At 41.3% G+C, this 16124-nt stretch overlaps 1 protein-coding gene across 1 annotated transcript in view; it reads right to left on the bottom strand.

Annotated features, from left to right (window-relative positions):
- Atp8b4 (ATPase phospholipid transporting 8B4 (putative)) overlaps window positions 1-16124 on the bottom strand; it is a 142249-nt gene that overhangs the window by 62134 nt on the left and 63991 nt on the right. The window contains exons 10-13 of the mRNA XM_090358436.1: window positions 15982-16064; window positions 9750-9908; window positions 4564-4652; window positions 1662-1858 (exon numbers count right to left, since the gene is read on the bottom strand). Coding sequence (XP_090214562.1) covers window positions 1662-1858; window positions 4564-4652; window positions 9750-9908; window positions 15982-16064 — 528 coding nt within the window. The remainder of the gene's footprint in view (window positions 1-1661; window positions 1859-4563; window positions 4653-9749; window positions 9909-15981; window positions 16065-16124) is intronic.

The following is a 16124-nucleotide window of genomic DNA, read 5'->3' as shown; positions in this document are numbered from 1 at the left end:
TTGGAATCACCTATGAGCCAGGGAGACCCAGTTTCAATAAAAACCCACTCTGAGCCCAGCCTCAGCCAGCCCAAAGCAATTCATGGCACTATAGCGATATGCCACCACTTCCAGTCCACTTCCCACAACTGGACATTTCAGGTTCGCCACCCCAATCCAAAACAGAGGTGACTTGCGTGAATTCTTATCTTTTGCTTCATGGTAGTTAACTGACGTTATTGGAAAGAGATAGTAAAAATTGGTTGAGGATTTAAAGTTGGTGATTACATGTATTGTTAAATCATGGCTAATGAGAACAACCAAGTCCCATCTTGACTCCCGTGTTGTTGAGTACTGTCTAGTTCACTCTGGAGAGAGATAACATGGAGAATGTCTCTAGACATGAAGGCCATGTTCTAAGTCTCACCGGACATACCAACAAATGTATGTATGCAAGTACGCATGTATAAAGAGACACATGAGGAAAGACAAAGACACGCCATTTTATCTCTAGTTTGAGGGTCTAATTCTAGAAATGGTAAATGGAAAGGTAGTGAGAATCATGAATCATACTTATCAAACAATGAACAAGTTTTACCTACTGTGTATGGTCTCCCTTATAACTACTGCTAGATGTAGCTAATATTCATTAAGCTTTTTACAATATGTTGCAGATTCCTCTAAGAGGTTTTCAGATATTTATTTGCTCATCTTATGAAATATAACTATTTTCTTTTTTTTATTTTGGCCCATCCTAAGGTCTTGAACTCAGGGCCTGAGCACTATCCTTGGGATTTCCTCAAGGCTAGCACCATTCTACCACTTGAGCCACAGCACCACTTCTGGCTCTTTTATATATGTGGTACCGAGGAATTGAACCCAGGTCTTCATGCATGCGAGGTAAGCCACTAGGCCAAACTCCCGGCCCAAAACTGAACTATTTTCTCCATTTTCTTTTATGCTGGTATGGAGGCTTGAACTGGGTGCTAGTCCCTTAGCTTTTTTGCTCAAGGCTGGCTCTCTACCACTTGAGCCACAAGCTCAACTTCTGGCTTTTGGGGAGTTAACTAGAGATAAGACTCTCAGATGACCATGCCTTGAACTGGTTTGGAACCATAATCCTCAGATCTTAGCCTCCTGCGTAGCTAGGAGCCATTTGGCACCTAGTAATTTTCTCCATATTTAAGTGGGGGAACTGAGGTTCCAGAGGGTCAAGTCTCTTTCTCGGTGTTATGGAACTAGTAAGCAGTTAAAATTTTTTAAAAGACCTTGAATCTGGGTATGGAGAGCCAGACTAGAGAAGGGAGAGACCCTATCTCTGACTGTCTCTCTAAGCTTGTTCTTTTCCTTACCCCAAATCAACCCAATTCGAATTGACCAGGTTGCCTGAGATTACAGTGTCTCAGTGCCATCCATGTATTTAAAAAACAAAACAAAACAAAACCACATAACCACATTTCTGAGAAATCAAATCAAGAAAAGCAAATGTACTTATTGTCATTTTAAAATGTCAATGTTAAGCGCATTCAAGGGCTAAGTGGCCTCACTTGTCACAGATGTAGCAGATCAGACTCAGAGCAAGACCTCAAATGCACTGCTGTGATTTTAAGAGACAAAAATGATTACAGGAAACAAAGGCTTTCGATGGCAGGGATTCACTGAAATGTCAACTCTCATCTTACCTCACGTACAGTGAAATGGGCACCACTGTGTTGAGAATGATAATATACGACCAGAATGTCAAGAATCCTGAGAATATGGAGTTCTTCTCTCCTTCATTCCAAAAGAGGAAAGCTCTGAATCGGCCCCCGACTTCATTCTCCCAGAATGAATTTCCTATTGCAAGAATAATTCCCAAGCATACCAGAAACCCAAAAATCTGAAAAGAAGACAGGTCTGGTTAAGTTTAACTTGAACCCCAAGCTAGTCATATCAATATAATCTAATTATATTTAACTCCCCCCTCCCCTTGCCAAAAAAACCCAAAGAAATGTTATTTGAAAATCAAGTTATGCAAACTCCTTCTTATCTTAATTGTATGGATAAATTTTAACATTTTCATGACAGGAACATGATTAAAATATTTGAAATAAATTTTTCCTATTTTCTATTGATTCTCTCAAGTATGTATGTATGTATGTATGTGAGGGGAGAGGGAGGGAGAAGGAGAGAGGGACAGAGGGAGAGAAGAGTACTGTAGCTTGAACTCAGGGTCTGGGTGCTGTCCCTGAGACTTTTTTCACTCAAGGCATGCACTCTACAACTTGAGCCATAGCTCCACTTCCAGCGTTTTGCTGGCTAGATCTCATGGACTTTTCTGCTCAAAGTGACTTTGCACTGTAATTCTCAGATCGCAGCCTCATGAGTAGCTAGGAGATTACAGGTATGAGCCATTGTCACTCGGCTCAAATTCATCTTTAAATGTGCCTACTTAACAGTGTTTTCTCTCCTATACAGAAGCCAGATCTAAAATACACAGGGCATGATAAATGACAAATGACTGTCATGATAAATTTCACTCACAGTGAAATTATACACTTCCACCCACAGTGAAATCAAAGGAGCAACGCAAAAGGCATAGTGCCAATGTGTATCAGATCATACAAAATACCATCTGTCTATCTAAATGAACTCCAGGAAATGGAAACAAGAATTGTTTTTTTCTTTTTTGTTGTTGTTTTTGTTGTCTTTTCCTTGATCTGTCTTTGGGAGTGTAAGGGGAGGCTCAGAAATGGAGGGAGAAAGGATGAAGAAGTGTAGCAGTGGCACTTTGTGGGAAATGAACTATACAACCTGTGTGTGGGGATGGGGCAGAAAACCTGGGAGTGACGGAAGCAGCGACACTGTTCAAAAAGGAATGTCCTCTTTACCTGACTTATGTTAACTGTAACCCCTCTATATATCATCTTTCTTTAGAATTACAATTTAAAAACTGAAAAAAAAGTGCCTAATTAAAAAGGCCCATGTGTCCTGATCTGCCCTACATGGCCTCACTTCACCTAAGCAGTCCAGACATAAGACTGCTAGTGGATGTTCAAATGTATCTTGCTTGAGTGATCAATTATATGGTCACCAAGGAATACAAACTAAAGCAGGAAAATGTCAAAAACAAACATAAATCTCAGATTGTCAAGACTCTTCCCTACAGAAATTCCTAGTCAACAAGAAATACAATTAAAATAATTAATTAAATTGCCTCATTACACCTATACTTTCCTTTGGCTTTTTTCTTGGTCAGCTGTGGGCTGAATTCTGGGCGTGGGCACTTTCCCTGAGCTTTTTTTTAGCTCAATGGTAGCACTGTACCACTTTAACCCACAGCATAAGAGTTTCATGGACTTTTCGTGCCCGGGCTGGCTTTGAACTTCTATAATCAGACCTGAGCCTCCTAAGTAGCTGGGATTATAGGTGTGAGCCATCAGCACCTGGCTATATTTTCCTTCTGAGACTTTTTAAAGTGGCAAGAAGCACATAAAAAATAGAAATCTTTTACACTAGTATTAGTATGAATATTAAAAAAAAATTGAGGGGCTGGGAGTTTGGCCTAGTGGTAGAGTGCTTGTCTAGCATGCACGGAGACCCAGATTCGATTCCTCAATACCACATACATAGAAAAAAGCCAGAAATGGTGCTGAGGCTCAAGTAGTAGAGCTCTAGCCTTGAGAAAAAAGAACCCAAGGACAGTGCTCAGGCCCTGAGTCCAAGCCTAGGACTAGCAAAACAAACAAACAAACAAACAAAGACATTTGAAATCATAGTAATCAGAGAGAGAGTAGACCAATATGTAGAAGTCCAAATCCTAATCTTAGAAACAAACTTAGGAAGTGGCTCTGTAGTTCAAGTGGAAGAGTGCTAGCCTTGAGCTAAAAAGCTCAGGGACAGAACCCATAGGCGTGAGCCACTGGTGTCCGACCTGGGGACTTTTCCTATGAAATGTCACACCATGTTAGGGGCTGGACCAGCACTGTTGAGGGAACAGTGGTCCTCCAAGAAAGAACCAGTGTTCCAAGTGCCCCTGCTTTCATTTTTCTTTGCTCCCTAATAAAATAAGGGCATGAGAAGTCAGAGTTGAGGGAATCTTAAAGTATATTAGAAAAACCATCTAGGAGAAAAACATAGAATTGTGGCTGTCCAGGAGTCCCTATATCACAGTAGCCATTTTCTTGTTCATGAGTGATTCCACGTATTCACTGAGCAGAATGGAAGAATTAAAACACAATGCTTTGAGCTTTCAATGCCTAACTTCAAGCATCCTGAAAAGCTGGGGTTCATGGCTGCATCACACCCCAAAATGTCTTATGGAATCTACTTGCCACAGTAGCCAAGCAAGCCTGGGAAGTGAGGCAGGACATTTAAACTGGGGGTTGTAGAAAGTTACAGGCTGCAAAGGAGCGTGTCACCTTAGCACTGATAAGGAATTCACTGTCATCTAGAGAACAGAAGGGAATACAAACTAGCCCCCAATATAGAATATTTAAATGCATATTCCACAAGGAGAGGGTAACCTTCCAAAGGAATTCCCAGAAAAGCAGATGAAATTATGTTCTAACAACAGTATCACCTAATTTTGCTATGGCAACTTACCCATAACACTAGAGTGTTCATCAACCTATCGATGCTTGTCCTCTTAAACTTTGTCTTACCACTGTTCTGCATTAGTTTAGTGTCAGGGCCTGCAAGAAAAAAAATGACAACTTTGGAACAATCCGATGATATATTCTCATTCCTATTACTAGTCTCTACTCACATCATTGTTTCTGAAAAGGAAAACCCATATTCTTCAATAAAGAATGGTGGCCACCAAGTTGTAGGTAACTCTTCATTTGTAGCTTGACAGCAGCCCTAAAAATTGCACTATGTAAATCCAGATAGAATGTGGAGCTGAAAAGTTTAAGAAACGCTATTTTGCAAAACTCTGTGCTTTAATGTGGTAATCTGGAGGGCTCACAGCTAACAAAGTCAGTAAAAGAAAGGAATAATTTGTAAAGGTTAAAAAGAAAGAAAAGAATGCAGTAACAAACACATTTCAAAGTACTAGTCAAAAACAGATAAGAAATCAAATTCCTGATCTTTTTGTCAAAAAAAGTTGAGGTACCCTTAGTGAAAATAGAAGAACTCCAAAAGTAAGTGAACCCTTATTGTGATTGTAATCTTATATATAGGGTTTTCCAAAGGGTAACAATTGTAATACATCTTATATTATCTGCTGATATATTTACCAGGTACCTTTAGATCTTACCTTTAAATCTTAACATGTTTTACTCCTACCTGCTTCAGAGATGGGTTAGTAGATGCCAAAGGAAACAATATCAGAATATATATATTTTAATTTTATGTGGTTATTTTATTTCCAAGTAATATTGATTAAAAATATTTACATTCCTACTTTTAAGTCCACAGTTTATCACTCTTATTTGTATGGCTTTAAAAGTTATAGTACAGAATCTTTACATTAAGGATTGGAGAAAAGATTCTGTTCAAAACAAAGCCTGAATATCAGAATATATTGCTAAGGAAATCCCACACAGAAAAGTAAAGCGATCGTTTTTGTTCTAAGTGATTTCTGTATTGTTCTTGGTCCACACTGTTCCTCCCATTGCTACTAACAACCATTAGCATGGCTGGAAGTAGCAAGCAAGAAGGGAGGGAAGAAAAGGGGAGGAAGGAGGGAAAGGAGGGAAGGATAAAGAGGGAAGAGAAAAAGGGTAAAAGGAGGGAAGGAAGGAAAAAGGAAGGAAAGAAAAAAGGGAGGGGAGGGAGGGAGGGAAGAAAGTAAAAGAGGAAAGGGGGAAAGGATGGAAGGAGGGCAAGGAGGGGGAAGAAGGAAGGAAAGAAAGAAAAAAGGAAGGGAGAAAAGGTAGGAAGGTGGGCAGGCAAGAAATAATATACCATTCTAGAAGTCATGGAAGAATGGATACATCCTTGAAAAACTTGACTCAAAGACAAACAGAAAGATTAGAGTCTGAGAACAATTCATTGCCTGGTCTTGGAGACTGTACCCTAGTGCCCTGTTCTCAGCCACTCATGTATAAAGGAAAGACCACCCACAATTTCTCAGAATTGTCTATTAAAGTCATATGAATATTGAGGGTGAGAAGTATTTCTTTTGTTGCCAAGATCACAAAGACCAAATAAAGTTTGCTAAAAAGTGAAATAATGAGACTAGTTTTAACTTTTTTTAAATGTACTTTTTCTTAGGCATGCGGACATATACAAACTCATGAATAATATACTTTACAGGTTGTAAGCACTTAAGTATGTCCAGAGATATTTAGACACATGTCTCTTCTTATCGTCAAAGAGCTTGAAAGAATGCCCTATACTTGTCTAGTGCCAGTAGCTCACAGCTTGGAATCCTAGCTACTCAGGAGGCTGAGACTTGAGGATTAAAATTTGAAGCCAGCCTAGGAAGAAAAGTCCATTAGACTTTTATCTCCAATAAACTATTCAGAAAAAGCCAGAAGTGGAGCTGTGGTTTAAGTGGTAGAGTGCTAGCCTTGAGCACAAAAAGGCTCAGTGACAGGAGTTTATATATCATAAGCATTTTCAGTTAATTTTAAAGTTATTAAAAGCATCTGAACTTAACTTTAAAAAAAATGTAAAACTCTTTAAAAAAAAAAAAAAGGCTCAGGGACAGAATCCAGCCCCTAAGTTCAAGCCTCAGGCTTGGCAAACAAACACATAAAAAAAAGCTTCATGGGAGAACAAGGCCCTCAAGCAGAGGGACCCAGACCACAGAAGACCTTGGCGTCAATCATCTCTCTCTTCTGTCTTCCCAGAAACCCCCAAGACAGAGATTGACATTAAAGTTATCAACTGCACATGGCAGCCTCCGAAGCAAAGAACAGATCGGAAAAGGATGACGATGCACAGCAAGCCTGGAATGGCAAACAGGAGACAGTGCCAGCACAAAAACCTCATGTGCACCTCGGGGCTCCTGCAGTGAGTAGGAGTCCTCCAGCTTAGGAGGCTTCTGAGCTGCAAGGAAAGCCATTGCCTGGGAGAGCCCATCTGTGGAGGCACATCAGACCTTCAGAAACGACTGAGGTGCCAGGCCCAACTCTGATTCTGGACAGAGTCATGCTACAGAGAGAAGGGTGAAAAATTCATGTGGGATCCAGATTTTCCTAACATCTAGGTATTTGAATTTAATTCTTCCATGAAATTACAGCAAGGAGAAAACTGACCTTGAACATGACAACCCCTACTCACCTATATGCTAGTTAAGTGCTCTGTGAACTTCAGTGCCCAGACAAGTGCAGATGTTCTACTCTTTACAATGGACTCCTGCGATCAGAAATGCAGGAGACCATCACCAAAGGTGACAGATTTGCCCTTGTTCCCAGCTCAGCCCAGGGAGCAGGAGGCAGATACTGGGCCGATGATGAAGTGTGAGACAGAGTCAAGAACTCACTGAAAAATGTCTTATCTCAAGCCTTGACAATGAACTCATTATTTCTCCAGTCTACAACTTACTAAGTTTGAAGAAACAGAGAAATTATACTCCTGAAGTTGGTAAGCAAATCTGAACCCAGATCTGTCGATCCCCACTTTGTGAACGCTCTGTTCTACTCTCTTAGAGGAGACCTATTTTACTTCTCTATTTCTTTTTTGGGGGGAGGGGGAGGGTGGAGGGAGTAAGCAGTAATAAGACTTCATCTCAGAGCCTGGGCACTATTCCTCAGCTTTTTGGCTCAAGGCTGATGGTCTACCATTTGAGCCACAGCTTTACTTCCCCTTTTTTTGGGTAGTTATTGGGCATAAGAGTCTCACAGACTTTCCTGCCCAAGTTGGCTGCCAGCAAACAGCTATCCTCAGATCTCTGCCTCCTGAGTAGCTAGGATTCCAGTTATGAGCCACTAGTCAGTAGCTCAGCACAGCTGTCCTATTATAACATGCCCCAACTGACCTACAGCCCTGAATTAGTCATCCTGAACATGATCAAGGGCAAATCAACTTGCTCATCTCGACAATGAGATTCCTCCCTTCCTACAGTGACCAGGAGCAAAGCAAGAGAGAACTTCCCATCAGAAAACCTTCAAGCAGGGCACCAATGGCTCACGCCTAGAATCCTAGCTACTCAGGAGGCTGAGATCTGAGAATTACAGTTCAAAGCCAGCCCAGGCACTAAAGTCCATGAGACTCTTATCTCCAATTAACCACTAGAAAATGGAGTGGCACAGTGGCTAAAGGGATAGGGCAGTAGCTCGTGAGCTGAAGAGCTCAGGGACAGTACCTAGGCCCAGAATATAAATCTCACGACCAACACTCCCCCTCGCCCCACCCCCAAAAGCTCATGACAGTGCCCAGGCCATGACTGATAGAAGCAAAGAAATTTGTAGATATGCTAAGCTCTTAATTTCTCTGCAAGAACAATAAAAAGAAGGAAATAAACAACCACAGGTTTATTTCCCTGACTAAGGACTAAAAGCATCTGATGAAAGAATCATCTGTGAAGTCCGACTCATTCCTCCGATCAGAGTACTACTATATGCCTCACTTCTCGGGATTTCCCAAGTCCTTATAATGGCGGTGTTCCAAGTGCAAGAGCCACACTCACGCCACACACAGCTCAGTGTCTGGCAACAATTGACAGGGCTTTTCTAACTCTGGAACACTTCGGGGCCTTTAATGAGCAAATTTTGTTATGGTTAAGAGAAGTTAGTTAAAAGGTGGGGGTAAACCATTTCCACTTTGATGGCACATAGAATCACCAGACCTAAAACACATCTTAATTCTGTGTCACAACAAACAGGATTAAGAAAAAGAGAAACTGAAAAACTGGCAAGTGAAACCATGAGTACAAATTTGAAGGGCTTTGAGAAATGGTGCTACTGGAAGCTTCCCTAAGTAAGGGAGTGCCATCTTGGAAAGCCACAGAAATAAAGTGGAACATGCACAAATGGCAAGCAAAAAGCTAGGCACTAGTGGCTCATGCCTGTAATCCTAACTACTAAAATTTAAGGATCACTGGTTCAAAGCTAGTCTATGAGACGCTTATCTCCAGTTAACCATCAAAAAGCCAGACATACAGCTGTAGCTCAAATGGTAAAGCACCAGCCTTAAGTGAAAAAGCTCGGGGGTGTTGCCTAAGCCCTGAGTTCAAGGCCCAAACAGGAAGCTGGTTCTCTTCCTTTCTTCCCCTTCCCAGGAAAACCATGAACAGCCTTTCCAGGCCTCACTGTCCTGTTCATGAACACGAGATATAGTTATAGGCAATGAACAAAAATGGCAGCAGAATCTCTAAAAAGACTTTCCCCAAAGGAACTGCTTGACTACTCTTACAAAAGACACCAACCATGCTTGTATTCTTCCCTCTGTGAAAAGCGGTTGACCAAATACATACAATAATAACAGGGATGGTTGAAATGGAGTTACAGAGAGAGAAATTAAACAGTGGCTATGTTGAAACCCCAGAATTCTTTTTTTTGTGAGTCATGGAGCTTGAACTCAGCCTGGGTGCTGTGCCTGAGCTCTTCAACTCAAGGCTACCGCCCTACCCTTGGGCCCTGGTATTGTCTTTGCGCCAAGCCCCACTGCCCCTTTTCCAGGGTGTGTGTGGTTCCCGTACACAGGGGCCTCCTGGGCTGTTTTCAAGGCCAGGACACCTTTTCCTGGGATCACACAGGCTGAGGTGTACCCCCAAAGCACTGCCTTGTCTAGAAGAAGAGTAATGTATCCATCTCCACTTGGAAAACCAGCAAGATGGTGTGGGTGTGGGAGCAGGGTGAGTGGGGTGGGGTGATCTGGTAGAGGGCTGCGTGCTGTACCTGCAAAGATGACCATTCCAAAACACCAGCTGGTGTTCCTCAGGACGCAGCCTCGCAGGATGAGATTCTGGTTGGTGAGAGGATGCTTGCTGTCCTTCCAAGTGAGGACTCCGGAAAATGTATCTAATTTGTTGTTGGGAGCCTCACAGACAACAATCCCTGGAAAACAGAAAAGAAGGAAGCTTTTGGTCCTTGGCCTAATTCATTCTTTCTCCCTCTCTCTCCCTCTCTCCCTCCCTCTCTCTCTCCCTCCCTCCCTCTCCCTCTCTCTCTCCCTCCCTCCCTCTCCCTCTCTCTCTGCCCACAGTACTGTTATACACCATACAGTTCTTTCTCAATAAGTCCACAGTACTGTTGTATACCATACAGTATATTTCTACATATATGTTGTACAATATAGTGTCTTTTTCTTCCCTCTTAGACATCATGGTGTTAGGTGCATAGGACTGTACTTAGAAAAAGAATAAAGTACAAAGATAAAATAAAAATTCATCAAAGTGGTGTGTGTGTGTCTGTGTGTGTGTGTGAATACTGGGGCTTGACCTCAGGGCCTAAGTACAGTCCTGGATTTTTTTGTTTGCTTGTTTGCTCAAGGATAGTGCTCTATCACTTGAGCCACAGCCCCACTGCTAGCTTTGGGTGGATAACTGGAGGTAAGAGTCTCACAGACTTTCCTGCTCAGGTTGACTTAGAACTATGGTCTTCAGATTCCAGCCTCTTGAGTACCTAGGATTCTAGGCGTGAGCCATCAGTGCCAGCTCATTGAACATTCTGCAACATCATTTTCCATGTTGCCAAAATAAGACCAGATGATAAGAACCACGAGAGACTTTTTTTTTTTTTGCCAGTCCTGGGCTTAAGCTCAGGGCCTGAGTACTATTCTTGGACTTTCTCAAGACTAGAGCTCTACCACTTGAGCCATAACACCATTTCTGGGTTTTTTCTATATATGTGGTACCAAGGAATTGAACCCAGGTCTTTGTGCATGCTAGGGAAGCACTCTACCAGTTATGCCAAACTCCCAGCCCCCAGAGAAGTGTATCTTTTTTTACTTAAACTGTCAGATGACATGCTTCTTTCTTTACAACAAAAATCAACCAAACAGGTAATGAAGATTTTGGAGTTCCTAGTATCTTTCATACTCAGAAACCTGGGTCTTGTTTCCTGCACACATGTTTGAGAGAAGTTGGGCATGCTTCTGGCTGCTGGTGTCTTATTCTGATTAGATTCAGGATTCTGAGGATTCTTCCAAAGGACTCTCCAGATAACCTGCCCAAGATGGCCTAAAGATGTTTCCAGTTCATGAAATTCCAAGCCCATTCCAAACCAATGTATCAATTTGTTCCATTGTTTCAATTAGACAACATGCATTCAGAGTTTGGAACTTTCCAAGTAAAAAAGAAAACAACACAAAAAGCTGGAAATAATCTTCTGTGGATCCTGTCACAAGGTGTTAACTGTTAGATTAATATCCATTTGCATCTCTAACGATTAAATGTTTAGAAGTAAGGAATACAAGGACATAAATGAATAGAAGGAAATGAAAAAAAAAGAAAAGAGGGAAATAAGGAAAATGAAGATGGATAAATAACATCTGGGTTCAAGTCAAAGTTAGGGCTTGATTAGTACCTATAAGGTTTTCTTTTTCTTTTTTTCTTATTTGGGCTGGCTGGCTTTGAATCACCATCCTCAGATCTCCATCTCCTGTGTAGGTAGGATTATAGGCCATCCTGCTGGCCTCTATGTTTTTTTTTAATTTTTAAATTTTTAATTTTACTAGTCCTAGGCTTGAGCTCAGGACCTGAGCACTGTCCTTGGACTTTCTCAAGGCTACAGCTCTACCACTTGAACCTCAGCACCACTTCTGGCTTTTTTCTATGTATGTGGGGTATGAGGAATTGAACCTGGGTCTTCGTGCATGCTAGGCAAGCACTCTACCAACCAGGCCAAACTCCCCGCCCAGGTTTTCTTTTTCAAAACAATAAAATAATTTTGTGTGTGTGTGTGTGTGTGTGTGTGTGTGTGTGTGTGTGTGTGTGTGTGTGTGTGTGTGTGTGTGTTCATGCGTGTGCGGGCCCTGGGGCTTGAACTCAGGGCCTGGTGCTGTCCCTGAGCATTTTGCTCAAGGCACTCTACTACTTGAGTCATAGCTCTACTTCCAGCTTTTTGCGCAGTTAATTTCAGAGAAAAGGCTTATTGACTTTTCTACCTGGGCTGGCGTCAAACCTGGATCCTCAGATCTCAGTTTCCTGAGTAGTTAAGGGATTATAAACATGAGCCACCAGCATCCAACAACATCATTTTTTTTTTTAATACCAAGACATGTGGCGGAATTGTGGTTAGCCCTGCATTCTATTTTAAAAGAAAAATAACATAATTGAAACTGTTTGGAAAAACTACATTGTGGATAAGGAGCCATATTTTTAAATCGTCAGAATTTATCTTTTCTCTCATCCCTGGACCAATCATTTGTATTACCTGAATTCTGCAGAACCCTGAATTGAGTGAACCTCCCCTAGCAAAATGTACATGAAAATCACAAGATGACAGAAATCCTTAAAGCTTAATCCAGTATCTTGACCCAAGACTCCAATTCAGACTTGGCTACTATTGAAAAAAACAAATTGCTTCGGGGGTTGGGGGGAAAGTCATGGTCCTTGCCAACAGGAATATAAAAAACAGGTTTGTTTGATCATTTTCACTGTCGTAAGCAAAGGCTGACATGGAGACAGTCTGCCTTGAACATACTGGCCACCACTCCCCGCCCCCAAGGCTCCTCTGTCTGGCCTTGCATAGAGGGTGTGGTTCTAGACAGGAATGATGAAGCCAAAGGGTTCTGCTTGGCTGGTTGGAGGAAAAGGCCCAATGGAGCCTATTTCAAAGAGTATGGGCCCATCGATTTATGAACTAAACATAGGACCCAGTCAAAAGAAAATGGTGGGAGCAAAACCAAACCACATTTTTGGTTTGGAGGTAGGGGAGATGAAAGGGAGGCGGAGGGCATGTTGGTTTTGTTTTATCATCAGAAATACTCACTTTCTCTCTCTTAGCATAGACATACATATCTAATTGGTGCTGAGGCGGTTCATGCCTGTAAATCTGAGCTACTTAGGAGGCTGAGATCTGCGGATCAGGGTTCAAAGTCAGCTTGGGCAAAAAAGTCCATGAGACTGTTATCTCTGCTCAGAAAAAGCTGGAAGTGGTGCTGTGGCCCAAGAGCCACCAAAAAAAAAAAAAAAAAAAAAAAAAAAAAAAAAAGATGGGGCTGGGAGTTCAGCCTAGTGGTAGAGTTCTTGCCTAACATGAACAAAGACCTGGATTCGATTCCTCGGTATCCATACATAGAAAAAGCCAGACGTGGTGCTGTGGCTCAAGTGTTAGAGCATTATAGCCTTGTGAAAGCCCAAGGACAGTACTCAGGCTCTAAGTTTAAGCCCCAGGACTGGCAAAAAAAAAAAATGTCACCTCATTTTCACAAGCTCTTTTCTCTTCCACTATCAAGGCTTTAGCCACTTGTGAAGACTACCATAATACCAAGATAGCACTTGCTACACGCACAAATTCTGCTTCCCAAGTCTTTACCTAGAATCCCTAACCCATGAACCAATTGTTCCACTGGCTGGATTTTCCTCCAGGTGGGTGGAATAAAGCTACCTAGTGAGCTGTAAAAATGTAGTCATGATTTGCTAGCTAAGCCTTTTTACTGACTTATTTTTAGCCACACAGACATGTTCATTTTTTAATGTCTTCATTACACACGTGCTATTCTTTAGAAAGGACCACAAAATCCACAAAGATCCCTGAATAAACAGTCAATCCTTTCTCAGATTCAAAATTCAGTAACAACAATCGTATAAAATATGTAAACTTGTCATGAGTTGTAAAAAACAGATTTCAGATCAGTCAGTTACAATGTGCAAAAGATTCTTGAACACATTTGGACAATTTACATAAGGGGGTTTCCCCAAGGCTTAAAAACATCCAATTTACAAATGCATCATTGACAACTATTTCTAGTTATATATTTGGGGAAGTTTTTCAGTGCTCTAAGACTTCACAAGAAATATCCAGGTCTGCTCAATTTAGTTTTGTATTTGTTGGAATACTAAATCAAGTTGTACATCTTTTCTTCAAAGTTTGATTCACTGGGTTTTTCTTATAAATCCAATAGATTGGGTTCGTTTTTTTTTTCCAGATTGCTAGAAATGTGTAAGATTTATAAATGAACTTTCCAGATTGGTGGATTTATGTCTTGCAAACACTATTATGTGTATGTAGCTAGCTCTTCTGTAAATTTTTATCAGGAATAATGACATCCAAAATCACTGAGAACACTGCTACTTTTGTGTGTGTGTGTGTGTGCGCGAGGGGAGGTGTCATGGGGCTTGAACTCCACATGGGCCTTGTCCCCGAGCTCTTCAGCTCAAGGCTACCGCCCTACCCCTGGGCCTGGGTGTTATTCCTTAGCTCTTCAGCTCAAGGCTATGGCCCTACCCTTGAGCCACAGTCCCACTTCCCATTTTCAAGAGGTTCACTGGAGATAAGAGTCTCAGGTTGTGCCAGGGCTGGCTTTGAACCTTGATCCTCAGATCTCAGCCTCCTGAGTAGCTAGGATTACAGGTGTGAGCCACTGTGCCCCTGGCTCACTGCTACTTTTTAATCTATGACATCAGGCTGAGAGCTGGTGGCTTCTGCCTATAATCGTAGCTACTCAGGAAGCTGAGATCTGGGATCATGGTTCAAAGACAAGTCTAGGCAGAAAAATCCATGAGAAAAATCCATCTCTAATTAATCATTAAAAGAGAAATTGAAGTGTGGCCCAAGTAGTAGAGCACTAGACTTGAATGAAAAAGCTAAAAAAGTCAGGTGCCTATAATCCCAGCTACTCAGAAGGCTGAGATCTGGGGATTACCATTCAAAGCTAGTCTAGGCAGAAAGTCCACTGTGAGACTCTCATCTCCAATTAGCCACTCAGAAACTGCAAATATAGCTGTAGCTCAAATTGGTACAGTATTAGCCTTGAGCAAAAAGAGCTCTGGGACAACACCCAAGTCCTGAATTCAAATCCCACAACTGCCAGAAAAGAAAGCTAAGCAAGCATGTGAGATCCTGAGTTAGTACCTCAGGACTGGCACACAAGAAATAAAATAAAAATGATGATAGAGAAGAAAGAGACTGCAGGTCAAGAAAATACCTAAGCTAAAAGAATGGCAGAGGAAGACAGGAAGAGAAGAAAAAGAATGCAGAACAGGAAAGAAAGAAAAGAACAAAATGGGGTGGAGACTTGGGCACTGGTGGTTCATTTCTAGAATTCTAGCTACTCAGGAAACTGAGATCTGAGGATTGAGGTTCAAAGCCAGCCTACAGAGGAAAATCTATTAGAGTCTATTTCGTTATTTAAGCACCCCAAAACTGACGTTGAAGCTCTGGATAAAGTGGTACAGCACTCATTTTGAGCAAAAAAGGGCAGGGACAGTCCCCAGGCCCTGAGTTCAAACCGTAGGACCCACAACAAACTAAAAGGGTAGGGGGAGGGCTGGAGAAATATGTATAACCATGTATGATCTATATGTGTGTGTATGAGAGAGAGAAAGGCAGAGAGAAACTATGAAGAGAGACTTGGAGGAAAGTAGGGAGAGAGAATGAAATTAACACATGTAAAGAAGATATGGGAAGAATTAGATGGAAGAAAAATAAAAGATGAGAGGAAATGAGGCACAATCATGGAGGAATATAACTGTCCCCACTCTTTCAAAGGCTTCTCCATAGCACATCTTGCATTATTCTCTTGGTCTTCAAGTTTGGCTGCTAACAGGGAAATTTTAATTTTTGTATATTGTAACTAATTTATTTCCCCTTAATCAATTCATTCATTCTTTAGATGCTTAGAACTAGGAAATCACATTTCGCTATGGGAAACCCTATGTAACACCACGAATGTTTGAATTTTAAGGTAGATTAAAATGAAATCCACAACTTAACAATGAAAAACTAAATTTATCAGGTATCTGGTTCTTAGCCCAGAAATGTCCCAGTCGTGAATCAGACATATGTTCTCTAAGAAGTGACAATAGTTTAAGTACTTATATAGAAAAGAAGGATCTATATTACTTTAATTTGGGGAAAATTTTTTTACCTTGAGGATTTGTTGAATGGCCAGTCCTATGTAAAACAGTTATTCATTTGTTACATTACCTTTTGGTTTTAAGATTTTGTTGTTTAAAACACTCACCATCAAACCTTGCAAATCTGCTAATATCTGCCCCGAGTTCTGAGGTAACTGACAGGGCATGGCGAACTTTTAGGTTAGTTTCCCTGTGGGATTAAGGACATGACATGGATTTTTATATGGAACAACCCAAAGCCATCTTACCA

Source organism: Megascapheus bottae, chromosome 25 (genome assembly GCF_031878675.1).
Source record: "Megascapheus bottae isolate mThoBot1 chromosome 25, mThoBot2.hap1, whole genome shotgun sequence".
NCBI classification, from domain to species: domain Eukaryota; kingdom Metazoa; phylum Chordata; class Mammalia; order Rodentia; family Geomyidae; genus Megascapheus; species Megascapheus bottae.
Note: the sequence above shows the minus strand (reverse complement) of the source record. Positions and strands in the feature narration are given on the sequence as shown.